The following is a 21754-nucleotide window of genomic DNA, read 5'->3' as shown; positions in this document are numbered from 1 at the left end:
GTTACATTACAATAGCATGCAAATGAAATACAGATTTTTTTAAAACTAACAAACAAACAATTAAATTCAGTATACATGTAGCTTTCAAATTTGGCCTAAGTAGGCAAGATACAAATCGACAACAAATTTTGTGTAAAAAATGCTTAATAAATGATTAGTAAAGTACTTTATTTACCTCTGAAACACATTTGAAATGTCTCCTTTATGCCAAAAAAGCTGTTGGGATAAAATAATTTGCCTGGCATTGGCCAAGGGGAGGGGGCAGTAATTACAAACCACATCACTTTGTGTAAATTTTGTAGAAGGCAAGTTAGCGTTACAAGTCTTTTTCTTTTTACTAACAAAAATGAGTGACTGCAGCAGCTGTCTCAGATGAATTCTCAATTAAAAGAACAAGAAGGCAAACAACTACTAATTACTGACAACTGCTGAAGATTAAAATAACTTGCATATGGTAGGTATCGTCTCGATTCATCCACCAAAGCAAATGGTGGCGAAAAGTTGGTCCTAGAGGGATCAGGGTTGATAGAGAATCTGTGTGAGGTTTCCATCTCGCAAGAAGAAGGAACTGTAGAGGATGCATGTGGAGACAGCCTAAAGAAACAAATCGGCAGATGTGTTCAAGGTTCCGAGTAGGGAAAGATAATGGCGAGCAATGACACAGTTCCCACCTGTAATGTTTCTAGCAGAGCCAAGATTTGATCTACTCACTCCAGGGGAACCCGAACCAAGTTTTGGTTCGTGAGGAAGTCCATCCTTATGTAAGCAAAGAACTGGGATGGAACAAGTTTGACTTCTTGAGATTGGGATGGAGACCCAGCCGAGTTACAGTGGACCAACAGCAGACTGAACAGATCCTGATAAAGGGACTGAACTTGGACATGGTAAATCAGCCAGTCGAAATGCTGGAGAATTGATGTTTCCTGTAGAGGCATCCTGAAGGACGATGGAGATGACCCACTCAAACAGGTGAAGAGCGTTGCGGATTGAGGAGGTTGTATCCATCTTGAAGGTTTCCTCTGGCAAAAACTGGTTAAGAGATTGATAATTATTTGAAATTTTCCACTTTTCTTGGCGTCCAGAAAGATTAAGGAATAGAAGGCAGGATACTGATCATTTAAGACCCTTCTGCAGAAGGGTATTCACCTCTTCCCTTAATTTCACCAGCTTGGACTGGAGAAAGAAAACAATGGGGGTTTCTTGAAAGTGGTGGTTGTTCTTCTGAAATTAGAGTTGATAACCCTCGTTTATGATTTAGAGGATCTATCCATCATCTGTGATGCTTGACCAAGCCTCTGAGCTGAGTCCTAGGCAATCACCTACTGGGACGTTCAGGAAGGGGATGCATGGCAGAAGAGGGGATAATTTGCTAGGTTTGTTCTGCCCTCCCCTCCGTTCCTGCTGTAGGAAAGGAAGGTGGGTTAGAGAACTTCCTCTTGGGTCTGTGGCAACTTGGGCACTGTGGACCTGATGTGGTAGGTGATACGGCAAGAAAATTACGATTAGACATGCATGCACCTGCTTAAAAAATTGGCAGATGGTCTCTTAGGATGATTTGCCTGACCTCGTTTCCAGGTCGATTGCAATGGACCAGGAGTGGAGGTAAAAGATCGATGTTGATCATCAAGCAGATCTTGAGAAGCCTTGGTAGGAATGAGGCTCCCAATGAGGGTCTTAGCTTGTAAAGGAGCAGTCATTAGAAGGTCTTTACTGAGGTTGAGGAAGGCCTTTGATATGTCCAATGAAGCATCATGGCAGGTGTGCGGAAATTCTGCAGATAATGACATGGCAATAGATAACACATGCTGGGAGGTCTTGGCCACAGCTTCTATCACATGTTGTAATGCGGCTGGATTCAGTGAGGCCAATCTCAGCATACTAAAGGAAGTAGCTGAGAAAAGATTGGCATGTGAAGCTACGGGTACAAATAACCAGGCTTTTTGCTCAATGACATCAATTGTTTTGATGGGAAGGTGTACCCAGATTCCCAACAAAATACCCACTTTGGCCGAATCAGCATCCAAAACAGGAGGTCTGATAGGCCACTTCTGGCATAGTACCTGGTAGCTGAAAGAAGAGATAACGGGTTTCACTGTTGAGGGAGGAACAGACCAGCCTCTACGTTGTCTAGCAATATTTTGGCCTTATGAAAACCTCCCAGAAATTTCCTTAATTGTGGATGAGTGTCGGACAAGTAAGGGTCTATTTGAGTCAGTACCCTGGAGATCTTTTCCAGACTAGAAAGATCTTTTGGACTGTGTGCCTGATGGTTTGGGGCACAAATCTGGGGGTAACAAATGGTTGGTAAACCTTGTTTACCATCTTATCAACGGACCAGACCTCATTTTCTTCCTCGTTCACCTGAGATGAAGAGGTGGGCCACAGAAGGTATTGTTGCGAAAAGCTTCTGTCTCGAAATCAATGGAGTCAACCAGGATGGAGAGTGCATCGTCATCATCATAGTCAAGGACACTCCCAAGTTGGAGTGTGGCTGGGCATCATTCTGTCCTTTGTAGGAGGGAGCATAGGAGCCCTCTCCGCCAGAGTCCATGGTTGACCCAGAGGTGAAAAGGGGTGATCAGAACATCTGTCTACCCTAGATGATGTAACACCTTTAGCCTTCTGAGAGGAAACCACCTGGTGAAGTGATTGTGGGACATGAGCTGCAGCATCAATTTGACTGGGAGTGCAAGGTCCAGTGGCCCATGGGGGCATCAGAGACCAAGGTCCCTGAGGTGGAAAGCCCCACATCCCATAAGGGTTCATAGGTATAATAAGGATGGGGTGAACACTGAAGTGGTCCCCATCTCTAGCCTCAGTCCTTTGTATGGATTGTAAATCCTGCACAGGGTGGGATGGTAGAGAGGGGAAGCTCGGCTCTGGTCCTGTTCCTATGCCATGAGGTCGAACAGTGATATACACCCCTCCCTCGATAACTGGCGCCCGGATAACTTGCGATCCCGCTTATAACGCGGTGTCCGTCTTGGCTCCCGATTTTTTCCAGAGAAAATGTGTTTAAAATATCTTTAAAATATGCTGAACATGAAAAAATTACGATAAGAATTGATAAATTAAACCTTGGTACATTGCTCGTTTTATCATCGAAAATGGTGATTAATGCCCGTAAAAATATAATCCATATTTTGAAATTTTCAAGTTCTAAAGAAGAATTAATTTCAGAGATCTCGAAAATGCTTAATTACACGTACTTGGATGCCAAATTATGATCTGGGACGCAGAAAATCACTGAGGCGGGAGTCCTCCGTACGCATGTAATAGGTGCGCGGGAAAATTCAAAGATTTGCCGGTCCTGTTTCAGCCACCTGCTTTGTGGGAAAATGTGTTGATCAGTTAACTGTGCTGATATTTACAATGACAGAATTCAGTGACTGAAAGACTCTTTGATGTACTGTTGCTATTTTTTAAGAGTACATTAAAAAAAAAAAGAACATGATGCAACAGCTAGGCGGCTAGTTCAAAGGCTTTGACGCTTTGACTAGCAGCCGAGTGAGAAAATGTACTGATATTTAGTGATTGAATTTAGAGGCAGAAAGACCCAGTTTTAAAATCCTAGCGAGACCTCTGTTTAAAGATATCATATATTATGTAAGTTTTTATGATAAATATAGTTGTCAGTATACTGTAAATAAACAGTCTGGTGAAATAGCGATCAATATTCTGGTAAATGCTAACAGGTGGCAACAGAGAATGAAATAAACACCAATTAAACGTCTTCCTGTGTGAAAGTCACATTCTAATCCTTTAATTCCGTTTCAGTGTAAACATTATAATCACAACATATTCTGTTCATTGAAAACATGAAAAGAGTCAATCGACCATCACATTGAAACCTGTGAGTACTTCTGTGAGAACCTAATTACATGTACATGCCAGCTTTGTTTTGATCAACAACTTGGGGAAGTGTTAGTTGCATTAAAAAAAAAAATCGATTACAAGAGACCTCGGGTACTGGATTAAGGGTCTTGGAGCTGCCTTTGACGTAAAGCAAAACAGTAACAGAGACAACAACGATGATAGTGACTTCGATTGTTTCAGTGAAACTGATGTCATTAATGCCGAGGCTGTTTGGGAGAAATTCGTACAGACTCAAGGTCCTGAGATGGGCGTTTCTCTTAATGATATGGAGGAGTGGATTTGTGCTGACAATGATTGCCCCTCAGCCGAATACATGTCAGATGAAACTATAATTATTTCTATAGCGAACAAATTTGCAGCAGAAGACGATTCTAATTGGAGTAACACAAGTGTTGAAAGTGATGAAGACGCAGCTGTTGCACCCCCCACCCCTCTGCACAGGAAGCAATCAAATATTTTGATATTGCCATAAGGTGGCTGGAGACCCAAAATGTTGACTATGTAAAGCTCATGCAGTTGAGAAATCTGAGGGATTTTGCTCGGCGACAGAGAAACCAAGAGTAACACACACACACAAAAATAACTGATTTTTTCAAAAAGTGAATTGATATTTGTCAAGTGTGGCACAAACGGCAAGTATTAACTTGTTCTAATTTACGTTGTTTTAAATTTGTAGACCAATTAAATATGTTAGTACTGATTAACCCTTGGTTTTTTTGTTTTCCATTTTACTTCTATCACATTCAAATCTATTTATCTATCTATCGTTTGATCGACACTGTTTCTCGAAAAGAGTCGATCTTTTGTATATAAAAAAACGTCTAATTTGGATCAAACAATAAAACTAGAATGTATCCAATTCAACATAAAAATTAGTGACGTAGCACACAATGTGTGAAGTGGTACACATGTTAAGCGAACGGAAACCACGTGGAATAATGTTTTCGATGATCGCCTCAATATACTGTAATTTATCCTGAAATTAATGTTGTCCTATGAGGAAATAATAAAGTACACCGTTATGAAGAGATATTTATTAACAGTTAATCTCAGAATGATTATAAAGTGAGTATTCAACAGTATAATCTGCCTACCCCCCCCCCCCCACCTTATTTCCCGTTATGTTGTCAATCACTTTATTGGTTTTGGACTTATTTTATAGGTCCCTCGATAACTCGCGCCTCACTTATAGTGTGGTCGATGTTTCAGGACCCCGATGTGCGCGAGTTATCGAGGGAGTGGTGTATGGAGAAGACCTTGTCTTCAACTGATTTATCGCTCTTTGCATTGTGATGTTTTGACCCCCTAACAGAAGGGGCAATATGTTGCTAGGAGCACAATATGTGTATGTTTAACCTCCCTCAAGGGAGGGAGCAACTCGCTAACATGGTGCTCAACCTTCCTAAAGGGAGAGTGCAACCCATGGTTTTGATGCTCAACGTCCTTCAAGGTTATTAATAAATACCACAGGCAATGCAACTACCTTATAGTTTATACAGGTAAAAATATAAAATTGAGACCTGCCATGGTCAGATTTATGGCATTGTGCTTTTCCCCATAATTTTCATTAGTATGTTGGCTCATGGGGCGTGTTTGTGATTTAGATTTTTAACATAGCTTTAACAATTGTTCAGTTATATCACTATGATGTCTGCAGTGTGATAGTTTACAGTGAAGTCTATCACTTGGGCATTATGCCGCAGACATGTAGCATGATGTCCCACCCAGTCACATTATCCTGACAGCAGGCTGACCAGTTCTAACCCTAACCATTTGTAACTGTTAGGAGTACCTAGATTACAGTATTGTAACACAAATAGGTAAAACAATTTAATCTGATGCCATTTAAACAAGCAATGTAATTACTTTAATTACTAAAACTTCACCAGAAAATGACAAAGTTAAAGCATTTAAAAACTGGAAACATTTCATAAATGTACGCAAGAGCACATTCTCAGGTGTCTTCACACTGCAGCGTTAATCTATTCAAACCATAGTGGTCACTGATGAGAAACCTTAATTTCAATACTACTTGTTTTGAGGGACATTTCAAAGCTAAATGTGAATCTTTTTTCACTATGTCACTATTAAAGGTTTTAAACTAACAAAGTTAAACTGTTTGTTCTAGTAGCTATTTATACATAATTGTAATTGCAGTAATGTATTCTAGGTACTCATGTCAGTCTCAATTACTGTAATTAATATGTAATTTTCTACTATGCTCATGTGAAGTTATTGGTCCAAAATACATAATGTAATGGCCAAGAAGGGCACATAAACTTTTACCAGAAAACAACCCTTTGAATTATAAGATGTGTGTCTGTGTTGCCTATTGCACTGGTTTTAAGATTAAGGTGGACATATCTTTTCTTTTTTATGAGATTTTTTTAATGAGGGGAATGCTAGAGCCAGCATTGAGTAGTTGGGACAATTGATTGTCTTGAAAGTTTTTGTGTGCCAAATTTGTGTGAAAGCCATACCACAGTTTTGAGCATCATCTATAAACTTCACTGTAAAGATCTCAGATAACTTTAATGTTTAGCAAAAGGATATGCATATTAATTAATGCTTTTATCTTTAGAAATCATTTTTATCTGACTGTTGTAAAAAGGTAAAATCCATGTGCTATAAAGTTTGATGATAGTTTACATGAACTCTGTTCTTAGAATACTACATTAACCTGATTAGTGAAATGATCAAATGTTAAGTTTTGTAAACCAAGTGAGCCGTGTGCTCACAATTTGGAAAGGGGGTTGGAATACTGCAAATTATTATTTCCAGTGATCAAATTATCACCTTAAGAGTCAATAATTAAATTTTTGAATTGCTATCAAGAAAACTTGTTCTACCCTTTTGCCATTGGAGTTGTGCTTTAAAAATGTTGCTGTCAGTTTTCAAGAGTGAAGTTTTATAAGGTGAAGGAATTTATGTTGTATGCAATGGGGATGTGAAGAACACTGATATTATGACATGAAACTTTTTAAGAAAAAAAATTAAAATTGCAGGTTTTTTCTTCTATTCATTCCATGACCACCAATAAATATTAATATCTTTTACATTGACAGGTATCTGACACGGTTGTGGAACCATACAATGCCACCTTATCAGTCCATCAGCTTGTTGAGAATACTGATGAAACGTACTGCATTGACAATGAAGCCTTGTATGATATTTGCTTTAGAACACTTAAACTAACCACCCCTACATATGGAGATTTAAATCATCTGGTGTCTGCAACCATGTCTGGTGTCACCACCTGTCTTAGATTTCCTGGTCAATTGAATGCAGATCTCCGCAAGCTGGCAGTAAACATGGTACCCTTCCCTCGTCTTCACTTCTTCATGCCAGGATTCGCTCCGCTCACATCACGAGGTAGCCAGCAATACAGAGCACTCACTGTTCCAGAGCTGACACAGCAAATGTTTGATGCCAAAAACATGATGGCTGCCTGCGATCCTCGTCACGGCCGTTACCTGACGGTTGCCGCCATCTTCCGTGGTCGCATGTCCATGAAGGAGGTTGATGAGCAGATGTTGAATGTCCAGAACAAGAACAGCAGTTACTTTGTGGAATGGATCCCAAATAATGTCAAGACTGCTGTTTGTGATATTCCACCACGTGGTCTGAAGATGTCAGCAACCTTTATTGGTAACAGTACTGCTATCCAGGAGTTGTTCAAAAGAATCTCAGAGCAGTTCACTGCCATGTTCCGTCGTAAAGCTTTCTTGCATTGGTACACTGGTGAGGGTATGGATGAGATGGAGTTCACTGAGGCCGAGTCAAACATGAATGATTTGGTATCCGAGTATCAGCAGTATCAAGATGCCACTGCTGAGGAGGAGGGTGAATTTGATGAGGAGGAAGGAGAAGGTGAACTGGAATAAATGTTGACAATAAATTTTACAAAAGAATGAAGTATCTGTCTCATATTGTGCTTGAAATGAAATGCAGATATGCATAATACTTGAATGTGATGTGATTTCAAAACTGTTTTGAACCCAATGTTTTTCAGCTGTACATTGTCAGTCATAGCCTTGTTAATTTATTTCTGTTGGTTTTTAAATAAAAATGGTGCTGATCTGGCCACCAAGGCATCCATCTTGAAAATCTTGTTATTACTACTCCAAACTGAAAGTCATATTGACATGTGATTTCACTTGAAGGCTTCTTATGATGCCTTAGACAGTCTAGGTAAATGAAAATGGTGCCAATATGAGGTCCAAATATTTCCACCATGGCAGCCAAATTAAAAATCTTGTCATTGCTACTTGTGAACAAATTTACATGGAGTTATCACTCCACAAGGTTAAGACTTTTTATGATGTCTAGTTGGTCCAAAATGAAAATGGCGCCACTCTCACATCCGTAATGACTGCCACTGCTGCCATCTTTAAAATCACTACAACTCCTGAATGTATGATCATATGAGTACAGGGTTTTCACTGAAAGACATATCTAGTTGGTCATAAATGAAAAGGATATTAATCTGACCTACAATATGGTCACTTCAATGTCCCTCTGAACAATAGTGTTGCTACTTCTCCAAGATGGCTGGTCATGTTAACATTGTGCTTTCACCAGACAACTTCGTATATGATGTCTAGTTCATATGGAAATGGTGTGCATCTAATATCCAATATGGCCACCATGGCATCCATCTTTAAAATCTTGTTAATGTTACTCATTTAAAACATAAAGTGATATCAACATGGGGGTTTACACCAGAAAACTTGTAGTGTCTTGTTGGTCCAGAATTAAAATGATGATAGGCATGTTTCATGTAGCAACTTGAGTTAAACACAGAATTTTGCAAGTTAAAGTGCAGAAAATCTTTTGCTGTTTCGTGTGTTTCACAAAGATATCTTGGAAAATTCTCTTATATCAAAGAAAAACTTGTGCGCAAGTTACTTTTTATAATCAGAAATAGGTAATTACTCAGTAAAATGTAATAGGGCACCTGCAAGATGCATGCAAAAGACAGCTGTGAAGCTGATGAGAAAAAGAACAATGATAACACAAAAATATCAAGCAAAATTTGCCTTGTTGGTTATAATGAATAAAGTCTTTAATATTATGGCTTATTAAAAAATGGTCTTTGTATGTGTGAGAGAGATAGGTATAAAAATAGCTATAAAATCGCTTCACTGTTTTTATTTTTATTTGCTTCAAATGCATGAAAATTCTGGAGTTCCTTTGGCTGTCAAATGAGTCCATTATTATAAATGAAAAGTAAAATGTGACATTGATGCAATCGTTTGCATCATCTACAACCTTCCAAACTACATTCATTGCAATACTATGAAAAGGGTTTTAATTTCACTTAGCTTCAGTTGTTTGCATTTGTATGACTATCCAGATTCTTGCCTGAATACACCTCCTTGTTTATCGGCTCATCAAAGCTTAAAATAAAATTAAATTATATACCAGGGGATGTGAGATCTTGAATGGCTGAGTGGTTTAAAGTGCTCGTCTTTACAGATTAACTGCCATTTCACTCACCTCTGTCCACAGGGGTTTGAATCTCAAGCTTGTACTTTGTGGGTATGTGAGAAGGTTTACCAGTAACTTCCCATGGGTCGGTGGTTCTTCCCTGGGTTCGTCCTCCACCAATTGTATTAGCTGCCATCTATAGCCTATCAGAGTGGATTTTTTTTACACCTGGAAGTATTAAAAAAAAGAACACTATGCAAATTGGTTTCATCTTCGGCATTTACAGAAAATACTGACAATATCTGATGATGGAACAACACAGGAAGATTATTTGAACATATGTTGGTACATGCATGTTTGATGGAAGCCACAACAGATATCTGCTGATTTTTTTAAGAGTGATTCACCCCACCCCCATTTCATGAGCAGTAGTGAGCATTAGAAATATTTGTCATCTGTCTTTAATTTGCCAGTGAAGAGTAGCTCATAATTGTTATGAATAATAAAGTTATTTAGAGCATACACGTTTGGTATTTCAAAAGTAATGGTGAACGTGAATCTGTATGTTGAAATTTTACCCATTTCAGAGTCTTTAATGTCATTTTAGGTGGGGAGCAGGGATAGGGTCTCTCTGTTTACTTCTTCCTTGTAGCCAGAAGCAGGATTAGAACTTGATGGACTGAAGGATTGCTGAGCATTACCTTATTTTATATGGAAATTTTGAGGACCCGGTTCAACAGTCCTGTTAAATTAACCAGATACTTTGCTCTAACCTGACAAAGAAATGAAATAATGGAATTGCACAATAAGGTGACATTTATTTGACGACAGCCAAAGATTATATCATTGGAATGTCTCACCTTTTCGCATTCTTTTTAACAAAGCTGAGACAATAAATATATGAATAAGTGAAAATAGCATATATTGGCTTCCTGCATCACCGATATAGAGGCAAAGATATTCTGTGGAAAAGATCAAAATTTAATTTTTTATTATTTTGAACAGCATTTAAACACCCCAAAGTATGCATATCCTTTCTACACTTCTGTATCTACATTGATGCAGTCATTCTTGATAAGTAAACATTGGGCGGTGCTTTATCAAGAATATAGGAAATAGAGTAGCGTTAGGACAGGTTGAAGAGTAATAATAGGAAAAAAATAAGAAAAAGTGTCAATCTATGTTTTTGGTGCTTCATACTTGGACAAATCTGGCTACCATGGTAGAAAAGAGATGCATGAACCTTAACCAGTACAGCTTTGAGAATCATTAGGTCTTATAGATTGTGACTACATTAAAAAAGTGGTGAAATATTAGTATTTTGGTTTAGATGTCATACAAGTTACATTTTCCTTGATCTTTTTTATAAAAAAAAAAATTGTAAACCTTGTCTTGGCAAACAAGTGCACTTGAGGAAAATGTGCATATTAAAATCAAACACCAAAGTAAGGCTTTATGAAATAAAGAAACAGGAGCCACTGTTAGAAGTCCAGATACCCTGATTGAAGAAAATGTGCAATTTAATAATAAATAGACCTGTACTAAGGTGGTGCTCTACAGTCTAGTAGTTTGCATAGGTTTGGATTTTAAAAAGAATTTCTTGTTTTCCTCACTTTTTATAATGGCTATTTAAAAAAGACTGTATATTGTGGGTATTGTTAAAGAAATTTGAAATTTCCCTTATATTGGTGTATTATTGTTTATTGTTTGATGTATTGGATACAGAGTATAAAGCTTGTCCTTACTTCAGGTGAGCACTTATAAAAAACACTGCTTGCCCCACTTGCTTATTTTCACTTCCTGGATTACCGAGGTAAATAGTTTTAAAAAAAGAGCTGATAACTTTTATTAACATTTCATATATTTGGTAATTCATTGATTGCACTTTTTTAAGCAGGTATCGTTTAAACATGCACAATGTATTTTCACAATTTTAATAACTGAAGAAGATAGTGTACTTAGACTTATTTTTGTTGATTTTTTTAACAATGGGAGCAGTTGTTTTGGTTAGGTGTGTGCTTAGATCATGTAGTTTCCAAAAGTAAAATATCCAAAGAAATTTCAGCCCCAGTACATGAAAGTAACACGGAGATGTGCAAATATTCTCTCCATTGTGCATATTGGAAATACAAACAACTTCACCTTGCACCTATCACTCATAAGTTCATAAAATATGTAGAGCACCCTCCTAAACCAATCCATTCTTTGCAAGTGATCATATTTTAGGAAAAGGGAAGTAAAAAAATCTTCTGCAGACAGCTAAAAACTATAAATATAGGCCAAAAGAAAATGTAAGCTATTCATATTTTTTTAGCTGCTTCATTTTTGTTATTAAAAGCAGATTTCCACCACATTTGATGGCGAGTACTACCAATATTATACATACTCTAATGAATGTGCATCATTATTAATTTTGACACGGCTATTTTAATCTTTTTAAATTGTTTCAGTATAAATTTTGTACTATGCACTTTGCACCATACGGTCAAATTTTACCTGATGCATACAGAGGAGGCTTATAATTTGCAATAATAATAGTTTGCTCAGGTTTACTTAGATGCATCAATATTTATTAATCACATATGTAGCTTCAAAGAATTATTGTACAAATATGCAATTTCAATCAAAACGGGAACATAAATGAATAAAAATACACCAGTGGGAATAGCATGTTTATAATTATTGTGTTGAAATTTTTGGGCAATATCAAATTGGAAGTAAATGGTCTACAGATGTGCACAATAGCAGCCAAGATTTAAAAATAACCCCTCCAAACCACCTTCCTAAAATCCATTTTGATCTCACTTTTTTTTTAAGGACCACAGAATGGAGCTCTTAAGAGGAAGGAAAAGGTATTTCCTACCGTTCCTTTTCTGTTTAGATGATTTAAGATTGAAATGGTGTGTCCTGAATGGGCAAAAGAGTATCTCAGTCATCCCCAGCACAGATTTGACCGAATGTGTATTTCTATTGGTAGTGGATCTACCAATGTTAACTGATTTTTTTCCTAAAAATCCTGGTTTGCAAAGGAGAGAAACAGAATTGTAATTTTCATTAAGCCAGAGACAGTCTGTTTTTATATATGAGGCATGAATCTCGCTGCAGCTTAAAACAGTTTTGAGTGTGTGGTCCTAAGAGGACTTGAAGGTTCATAGGGTTTTATTGGTAAAAGACCATAGTACACAAGAACGATTACATCTGGGTGTAAGGGAGCATGAGACAGGTCTTTGTAGCTCAAAATGTTTAATAAGATTGGCAAGATGTGCATCAGATCCAGTTGTCTTACCCGGACAGAATTTAATTGTGTTGAAAATTGCAGCACAATAGCCCTAGATAGTAGATACTAAACATTATTTGTTCTCAAACGGAAACAAAATGATATCAGCTATAGAACTTACACAGGGACAGCTAGGATTAACATGTTTGTTTCTGCACCAATTGCAGAAGATTCTCCACCTAGTATTATAGATCTTAAACATAGAATACCTTTTGACTTGAATGATATTCTAGCAGAAAGGTCACTTGATCAGAGCCAAGCATAAAAGTGGACAATCTTGGGGCTGTTATAGAGGAGAGATCCCTGGTGTTGCTACAGAAGATCCCTCCTGTGATGTAGAGACCTTGTTCAATCAATTAACAGGTCTAGAAGGTCGTTGAACCACAATCATTGGGGTCTCAGTGGGGGTGATGAGTATGAACTTAGAAGTGGGAATCTTTGCAGAACTTGAGATAGTTGACAGAATGATGGGAAAGATATGTGAGTAGTCATTCTCACTGAAGGCTTAAGGCATTCACTGTCAGTGGTCCCGACCTGTTATTGGAGCAACATAGAAGGGAAGTCTGTTACTGAGCCTTCTCACAAAAGAAGGTCTGCCACAGGGTTTCACCAGTGTGAAATGTGACTCAGGGATGGATTAGTGAAGATACTATTCTGTTAAAATGGCTCAGCTATTTCTGGAAAGGATTTCGACAAATATGTTCATCTGATGAATATGTAGGGCTCAGAGGGTGATTTTTTCCATGGTGACCCAACAGAAGAAATTCCAGACCTCCATGCAAAGAGAAGGAGCATGTGTGCCTCCTTACACTGGAGATACACTATGACAGACATGTTGTCTGAGGAGACCATGACACATTGACTCCTTACTCTCTTGATGCACATGTGCAATGCTAGAGATGATGCTTTTATTTCTATGCTGTTTATGTGGAGGGATGAATTGGCCAGAGTTCAAAGGCTGTGGAGAATTGTGCCCTCTGGCTCGAAATCAGTGCCCCAACCAGAATCTGACTTGTAGGTGAATGGAAAGGAGTTGGGCTCAGTTGCATGCATAGGGACCCCAGTCAGGAATCTGTCCCGATTCAGCCACCAGTGTAAATTATGGTGAAACATTGGTGATATAGTTTTTGTGTTTGATGGAGAATCTCTGTGTGGTTTCAATCTTGTGTAGAGGAGTAAATGCTGAGGTCGCATATGTAGTTGTTCTCGGGAACCAAGTCGGCATCAGTGTTCAACGTTCCAAATAGGATAAGTAAAGGTGAGCAGATAAGGATGTATCTTCACATAGTGCCTCTAAGAGTGACAGAATTTGATCTGCCCGAACTAAGTTCTGGCTCGTTAGGAAATTTATCCCTATACAAATGAAGTCCTAATATGGAAGAAGCTCTGACTTCTCAGGGTTGGAGACCCAATCAAGTTACCATAGGCCAATAATGGAATAGATTCTTATCAAGGGACTGAATGTGAGCATTGTGGATCAGCAAATTACTGGAGAATCAGTTTTCCCAGTTATCGGGTGTATGCTGCTACTACTGGTAATCCCATAACAAAAGTGAAAACTGCAGTGTTTGGAAGAAATTCCAAATGGCAGAACACTGTATTGAAACCTCCTGGTCCAAAAATAACGAGGTATTTGTAGTGCAGTGGAAATATTAGGATTTGCAAACAGGCATCCTAGAAATTGATGGAGACTGCCTGACTATAATATGAAAATTTCTGCCTGTTTTTTACCAGGACGATTTGGGAATAGAATGTGGGAGACTGATCATTTATGACCCATTGAGGATATTTGGAAGAGGGATGCATGGTAGGAGAAAGTTTGGGTCCCTATGGCTGTTTCCCTTCCCTTAGTTAGGAAAGGAAGGTGGGTTAGAGTACTTCCTATTTGGGGGTCCGTGATGTTTCCAGAGTGCCATAAACCGGACTGACGAGGAGACATAGTTTGAGGTTGTGTGTTGGAGCGGGGCTGCAATTGTTTGAGAAACTTGTTGGATGACCCTGAGGAAGATTCATCCTCATTTCCTGGTTGGTTGCAATGGGCCAGGAGCAGTTGAGAAGTGCTGTTGCTGATCCTGAAAGTCTTGAGAAGCCACTTTAGGGATGTGTCCACCAAAGAGGGTTTCTGTGCAACATTTTGAGCTGCTTCAAACCTCTGAGAAATGTCCTCAATCGTAAAGGAACGAGGAAGAAGTGATAGGTCTGGTTGAGGTCATATCCCTGGGGTTGTTTTCTAAAATGGAAGGTATTTTGTTGGAATTGTATTCGATGAATTCGGGCATAAATCTAGGGGTAATAGGTGATAGACTTAATTTACTGCCTTATCACAGGAACCAAACTTCAGCCTTATCATCCAATTGACTGGTAAGAGGCGTCAGTTGGGACATCATGCTACATGTCTGTGGCATGATGCCACAGTGCTAGACATCACTATAAACTGACACATTGCAGACATCGTAGCGATATGACTGAAAGTTAAAGCTACGTTAAAAATCAAAATCACATCACATCACACTATATATCCAGATAGTCTTTAAATGAATAGTAGAGCTTTATAATTCCAATGAATTGTGATTAAAATAAATAATGAATCAGTCCTCTCATTATAATTATTCCAAGACATAGTCCTACTTAGAATGTCCAGTTCTACGAAATGATTATATAGCATACCAATACGCATTTGAGAGAATGCAATACAAGGCTTGAATGAGTCTTCTAGGTATTTTGCAATCACTCTAAACCGATAAACTTTTATAACATTAACTAATTATAAATAAAGCTAGCTTGACCTTTCAGAAATCGTGTCCTATAGTTAGGTCACGTGGTGTTTGCTTGTACTTCAATATTTCTCTACCTTGGTACTTTATGAATGAATGGACGGACTCGTCTTACAGTGCGAACTTACAACTAATAAGAAATTTATATCTTGTTCATTATCAAAACGTTCAGCTATGTGCTGCCAAAATTAACAAGAAATAGTTTCGTCACACCATAAAGCTTGCCGCTCTACATTAAGCTGTGTGTTTTACCGACAACGTTTACCCAGCGTAATATTTCCGTCATTGACTATTCCAAAGTATCGGCTACAGATCTTCCGCATGTTGAAAATTTTAGTGTGAAAGAACTTCACTCTTTTCAGATGGCATTTGCTTTTTACAACAAAAAACACATTTGCTATAATTATATACAATCCATTAGACTTGCTATAATTATATACATCCCAAAAGACTTGCTATAATTATATACAATCCAAAAGACTTGCTATAACTATATACAACCCCAAAGACATGCTATAATTATATACATCCCAAAACACTTGCTATAATTATATACAATCCACAAGACTTGCTAGTACTATATACAATCTCAAAGACTTGCTATAATTATATAAAATCCAAAAGAGTTGCAATAATTATATGCATCCAAAAGACTTGCTATTACTATATAGTCCGAAGGACTTGCTATAATTATATACAATCCAAAAGACTTGCTATGCTATATACATCCAAAAAGACTTGCTATAATTATATACAACCCTAAAGACTTGCTATTAAGTATATACAATCCCAAAGACTTGCTATAATCATATACAACCCAAAAGACTTGCTAGTGCTATATACAACCCAAAAGACTTGCTAGTGCTATATACAACCCAAAAGACTTGCTATACTTATATACAATCCAAAATACTTGCTATAGTTATATACATCCCCAAAGACTTGCTATAATTATATACAATCCAAAAGACTTGCTAATACTATATACAACCCCAAAGACTCGATATAATTGTATACAATCCAAAAGACTTGGCTATAATTATATACAATCCAAAAGACTTGCTATAATTTATACAATCCACAAGACTTGCTAGTCTAAATACAACCCAAAAGACTTGCTAGTCCTATATACAGTCCGAAGGAATTGCTATAATTATACACAATCCACAAGACTTGCTAGTACTAACTACGATACAAAAGACATGCTAGTACTATATACAACCCAAAAGACTTGCTATAATTATACACATTCCAAAGGACTTACTAGTATAATATACAACCCAAAAGACTTGCTTTGATTATATACAATCCAAAAGACTTGCTAACACTATATAAAATCCACAAGTCTTACTATAATTATATACAACCCAAAAGACTTACTAGGACTATATACAACCCAAAAGACTTGCTATAATTATACATAATCCAAAAGACTTGCTATAATTATATACAATCTACAAGACTTGCTAGTACTTTATACAATCCCAAAGACTTGCTATAATTATATACAATCCAAGACTTGCTATAAGTATATACAATCCAAAAGACTTGCTATAATTATATATAATCCAAAAGACTTGCTTTGATTATATACAAGCCCTAAGACTTGCTAGCACTATATACAATCCAAAAGACTTGCTATAATTATATACAATCCAAAAGACTTGCTATAATCATATTCAATCCAAAAGACTTGCTTTGATTATATACAATCCAAAAGACTTGCTAAAATTATATACAATTCCAAAGACTTGCTATAATTATATACAATCCAGAAGAATTGCTATAATTATATATAATCCAAAAGACTTGCTATAATTTATACAATCCACAAGACTTGCTAGTACTAAAAGACCCAAAAGACTTGCTAGTACAATGTACTGCCCAAACGACTTGCTATAATTATATACAGTCCGAAGGACTTGCTATAATTTATACATTCCAGAAGACTTTCTAGTACTATATACAACCCAAAAGAGTTGCTATAACTATATACAACCCCAAAGACTTGAAATAATTATTTACAATCCAAAAGACTTGCTATAATTATATACAATCCACAATTCTTGCTATAATTATATATAATTCACAAGACTTGCTATAATTATATACAATCCAAAAGACTTGCTATAATTATATACAATCCACAAGACTTGCTATAATTATATACAATCCAAAAGACTTTCTAGTACTATATAAAACCCAAAAGACTTGCTATAATTATATACAACCCAAAAGACTTGCTATAATTATATACAATCCAAAAGACTTGCTATAATTATATACAATCCAAAAGACTTGCTATAATTTTATACAACCCAAAGACTTGCTATAATTATATACAATCCACAAGACTTGCTATAATTATATACAATCCAAAAGACTTTCTAGTACTATATACAACCCAAAAGACTTGCTATAATTATATACAATCCACAAGACTTGCTATACTTATATATAATTCACACGACTTGCTATAATTATATACAATCCAAAAGACTTGCTACAATTAAATACAACACAAAAGACTTGCTATACTTATATACAATCCAGAAGACTTGCTATAATTTATACAATCCACAAGACTTGCTTCAATTGTATACAATCCAAAACGGCTTGCTAATACTAAGGACTTGCTAGTATGATATACAGTCCGAAAATAATGTAATAATGTTAACTAAAAGAAGGAGGAATAGAAAGCGAAAATACAGTTTTATTAAAATATCGATACCGACAAAGTAACTTATTTACATAGTGCACAAGAAAATAGATTGAGATGAGCATGGAAGCTATCATTAATATTTGCTTAACAATATTAATATTGTTTCTTGATATAGCTATGAACGTTTTATATGTTTTCAAGGTAGCACTAAAAATGAAATCAAACGAAAACAAACCTTGGTTTTGGAGACAGTGACACAGTGCGTGGGAAAAAACATCACTTTATCAGAATCATTATCATAGTAATCCTTCATAATCGATAAGGGTATTTCACAATAATGAATGTAAATATTATGAGTGAACTATGAAGTTCTATGCAAATAAGTATAATTACCGTATACACGCAAAGCTTAGACAACTGAAATGCCAAAATCCGGGAAATTTCAGGAAAATTATGAAGGAAAAATAAGCACGATATTCCAAGCATTGCACTAGGTATTCTATATGACTATTAACAAATTATAATGAGAACAAGTGATAAAGATAAATCCAATAATTCCAAGAATCAGGACATGTATTTTTACGACGATGATAACACTGGTCAACAGTGAAATCATTACTGACTTGAAAAGGCCCTAATCTGTAGTATTTTGGTGTGCCGAACACGAATATAACCGTGAAAAATTTGTATTGGCTCTCGTTTTGAAGATATTCATATACCTCATTTTCTATGTTTCACTGTGTAAATTTCTCCAGTAGGACTGCAGCAACATCCGGAATAATGATGTAACATTGCATAATACCATCATGCTCACATCATCCACAGTTGATTGCATCATTTTCTGATGCAATGCAATACTAATGCCATGCGGCTGCTGAAGTAAGTTGACGTCAGCAGTGTACTATACATGTGTAGGCCTATTATACTAATGCAAGGCGGCTGCTGAAGCTGACGTAAGCAGTGTACTATATAAAGCCCAATCAGATAGGTTCAGCATTTAAAATATTTTAGACGTTGTGCGAGACAGTTCAAGCTACTGTTACATAAAACTTATTATTTTATCCATTTACGTACAATAAAGAACAGTAATGCCTCGAAAGTGTGTTAATACCGCGGACAATTTTTGCTATATTTGTGGGGAAGTGACATTTGCCAACCAGAAGAAAAGTATCAATTCTCAAGTGAAGAAGGCATATCATCTTTACTTCGGATGCAAGGTTGGTGACCAAGACAAGCCTTGGGCTCCGCATATATGCTGTGCTACATGTACAACACAGCTTTCACAGTGGTTGAATTGCAAAAGGTCATCAATGCCGTTTGCAGTCCCAATGGTGTGGAGAGAGCCAAGCAACCACCTAAATGACTGTTACTTCTGCTTGGTTCCTCCTCTTTCCGGCGGAATAACGAAGCGAAAGAAGTCGAGAATAGTCTACCCAAACATTCCGTCTGCATTGAGACCAGTTCCACATGGTGAGGGACTTCCTATTCCAGAACCTCCAGCAGAATATTCTCTTGATTCATCTGACGAAGACAAAGGTGAGTCGACCTGTTCTTCTCCTGGTCCATCAGCATGCAGTGATCCAGATTTTCACTGTGGTGCATCATCAACCCCACACAGAATAACACAGGAAGAACTAAATGACCTGATTCGTGATTTGGACTTATCAAAGAACAAGGCAGAATTGCTAGGATCAAGACTCCAACAATGGAATCTTCTAGAAGAAGATGTCACAATTACTGCATATCGAAAGCGCCACCAGCAATTGGAGCCTTTCTTCAGAAAGGAAAGTAATCTGATATTCTGTTCCGATATTGAGGGCCTCATGAATGCTTTAAAAATCACTCATGACCCACAAGAATGGAGACTATTTGTGGACTCTTCGAAACTGAGTCTCAAGGCTGTGCTTTTGCACAATGGAAACATTCTTCCATCTATTCCAGTAGCGTATGCTGTCCACATGAAAGAGACATACGATAACTTAAGGCAGCTACTGAATTCCATTGAGTATAACAAGTACAGCTGGCACCTCTGTGGTGATTTGAAGGTAGTTGCCCTTTTAATGGGACTGCAGCAAGGATATACAAAATACATGTGTTTCTTATGCGAGTGGGATAGCCGAGCAAGGGAAATGCACTACATGAGGAAGGAATGGACTCACAGGCAGAATGTAGCCATTGGAGAGAAGAATATCCAACATCCAGCTCTGGTTGAGGCTCAGAAAATCTTGCTACCACCCCTTCACATCAAACTAGGTTTGATGAAGAACTTCGTGAAAGCCATTGACCGGACTTTGCCAGCATTCCGATACCTGCATGAAAAATTCCCTCGACTCAGCGAAGCAAAGATTAAAGAGGGAGTTTTTGTGGGTCCTCAGATTCGAGAGCTTTTCAAAGATGACCGGTTCAACAACTTGCTGGAAGGTGACGCGAAACAAGCATGGAATGCTTTTCGCCTAGTTTCTACAAACTTCCTCGGAAATGTTAGGGCAGAAAACTATAAGGAACTAGTAGAAGACATGTTGATGAAGTATAAGAAACTTGGCTGCAATATGTCTCTAAAGATTCACTTCCTTCATTCCCATTTGGATTTTTTTCCTAGCAACTGTGGTATTGTTAGTGATGAACACGGCGAACGTTTTCATCAAGATATCGCAACAATGGAACAAAGATACCAGGGAAAATGGTCCACTACAATGCTGGCTGACTACTGCTGGACACTCCTCAGAGATGCTCCCGAACAGCTGTACAAGAGACAGGCGAAGAAATCTAAGATGTAGTCAATGACTTGATTTTTTATAGGTAGGCTATTACAGTTGACCTTTTACTATTGGAATGCATTTCGTTATGTAAACATTAATTTCTTGCAGATTACAAAAAAACTAGAGCCAATTTTGCAATTTGACTGTCATATTCGTGTTCAGCACATAAAAATTGATAAGAATTGACTAATTTTATTTCAGTAACATGACTTTTGTAAAAATTTGTTGTCCAGTGTAACACAATGAACTCACCGATAACTGTAACAGAGGAGGAAATCATTAATTGTATTACAGCACTGAAAAATACAAAACCTCTTCTAATGACATTATAACAAATTAATATTTTACTATATCATATTTTATGAATGCCTAGTTGTATTTCCTAATTAAATACTTGAGATATACCTTATCTCGGAATCGTGGCTTGAAGGTACATAAGACCTATTTCTAAACGAAGCGAAGAGCCCACTAAACATGAAAATTACCAGGCTATTACTATCCAGGGTTGTCATCGTCAGTTGTTAAACCCATGGATCAAACGTTTTCTTAATCAGCTTACCATGTTAGCAGAAATGTTTGGAGGGTCGATCTTAGGAGAAAGTTATTGCAAAACAATGTAAATGGCAATGTTTATTTGAAGTTGTATTCTCAGTTTATATGGAAATGTCAAATTTATGTGATGTTTGCTGGACAAGTCTATTTTTTGTATAAGTCTTTGTGTTGTTATGCTAGTGAAAAATTCACCGCTGATATTTCCCCCATTTCTGAAAGATTTAGAATGTTGTATGCCAAAGAATGATTGTGCAGGAATTTCACACGAAGCAGAAAGTTTTGATACTGGAATGTACTTGAAACTGTTAATTTTATTATATGCAGATGACACTGTAGTATTCGGAAGTGATGCAGACTCTTTCAAAGTAATCCTGTTATGTTTAATTTGTATTTGTTAGATTTGTATTCCATGATTACATGATAT

General features: G+C 37.1%; 1 protein-coding gene across 1 annotated transcript in view; it reads left to right on the top strand.

Moving 5' to 3' along the window:
- The window catches only part of LOC149798850 (tubulin beta chain-like), a 36158-nt gene extending 28184 nt beyond the window's left edge, over positions 1-7974 (top strand). The window contains exon 4 of the mRNA XM_089957753.1: positions 6942-7974. Within this exon, the coding sequence (XP_089813879.1) occupies positions 6942-7760 (819 nt within the window). The 3' untranslated portion in view covers positions 7761-7974. The remainder of the gene's footprint in view (positions 1-6941) is intronic.
- The last annotated feature ends 13780 nt before the right edge of the window (positions 7975-21754 follow it).

The sequence above is a fragment of the Sinohyriopsis cumingii genome, chromosome 5 (assembly GCF_028554795.1).
Source record: "Sinohyriopsis cumingii isolate HCF-2022 chromosome 5, ASM2855479v2, whole genome shotgun sequence".
Classification (NCBI taxonomy): domain Eukaryota; kingdom Metazoa; phylum Mollusca; class Bivalvia; order Unionida; family Unionidae; genus Sinohyriopsis; species Sinohyriopsis cumingii.
This window is presented reverse-complemented; position numbering and strand designations above follow the sequence as displayed.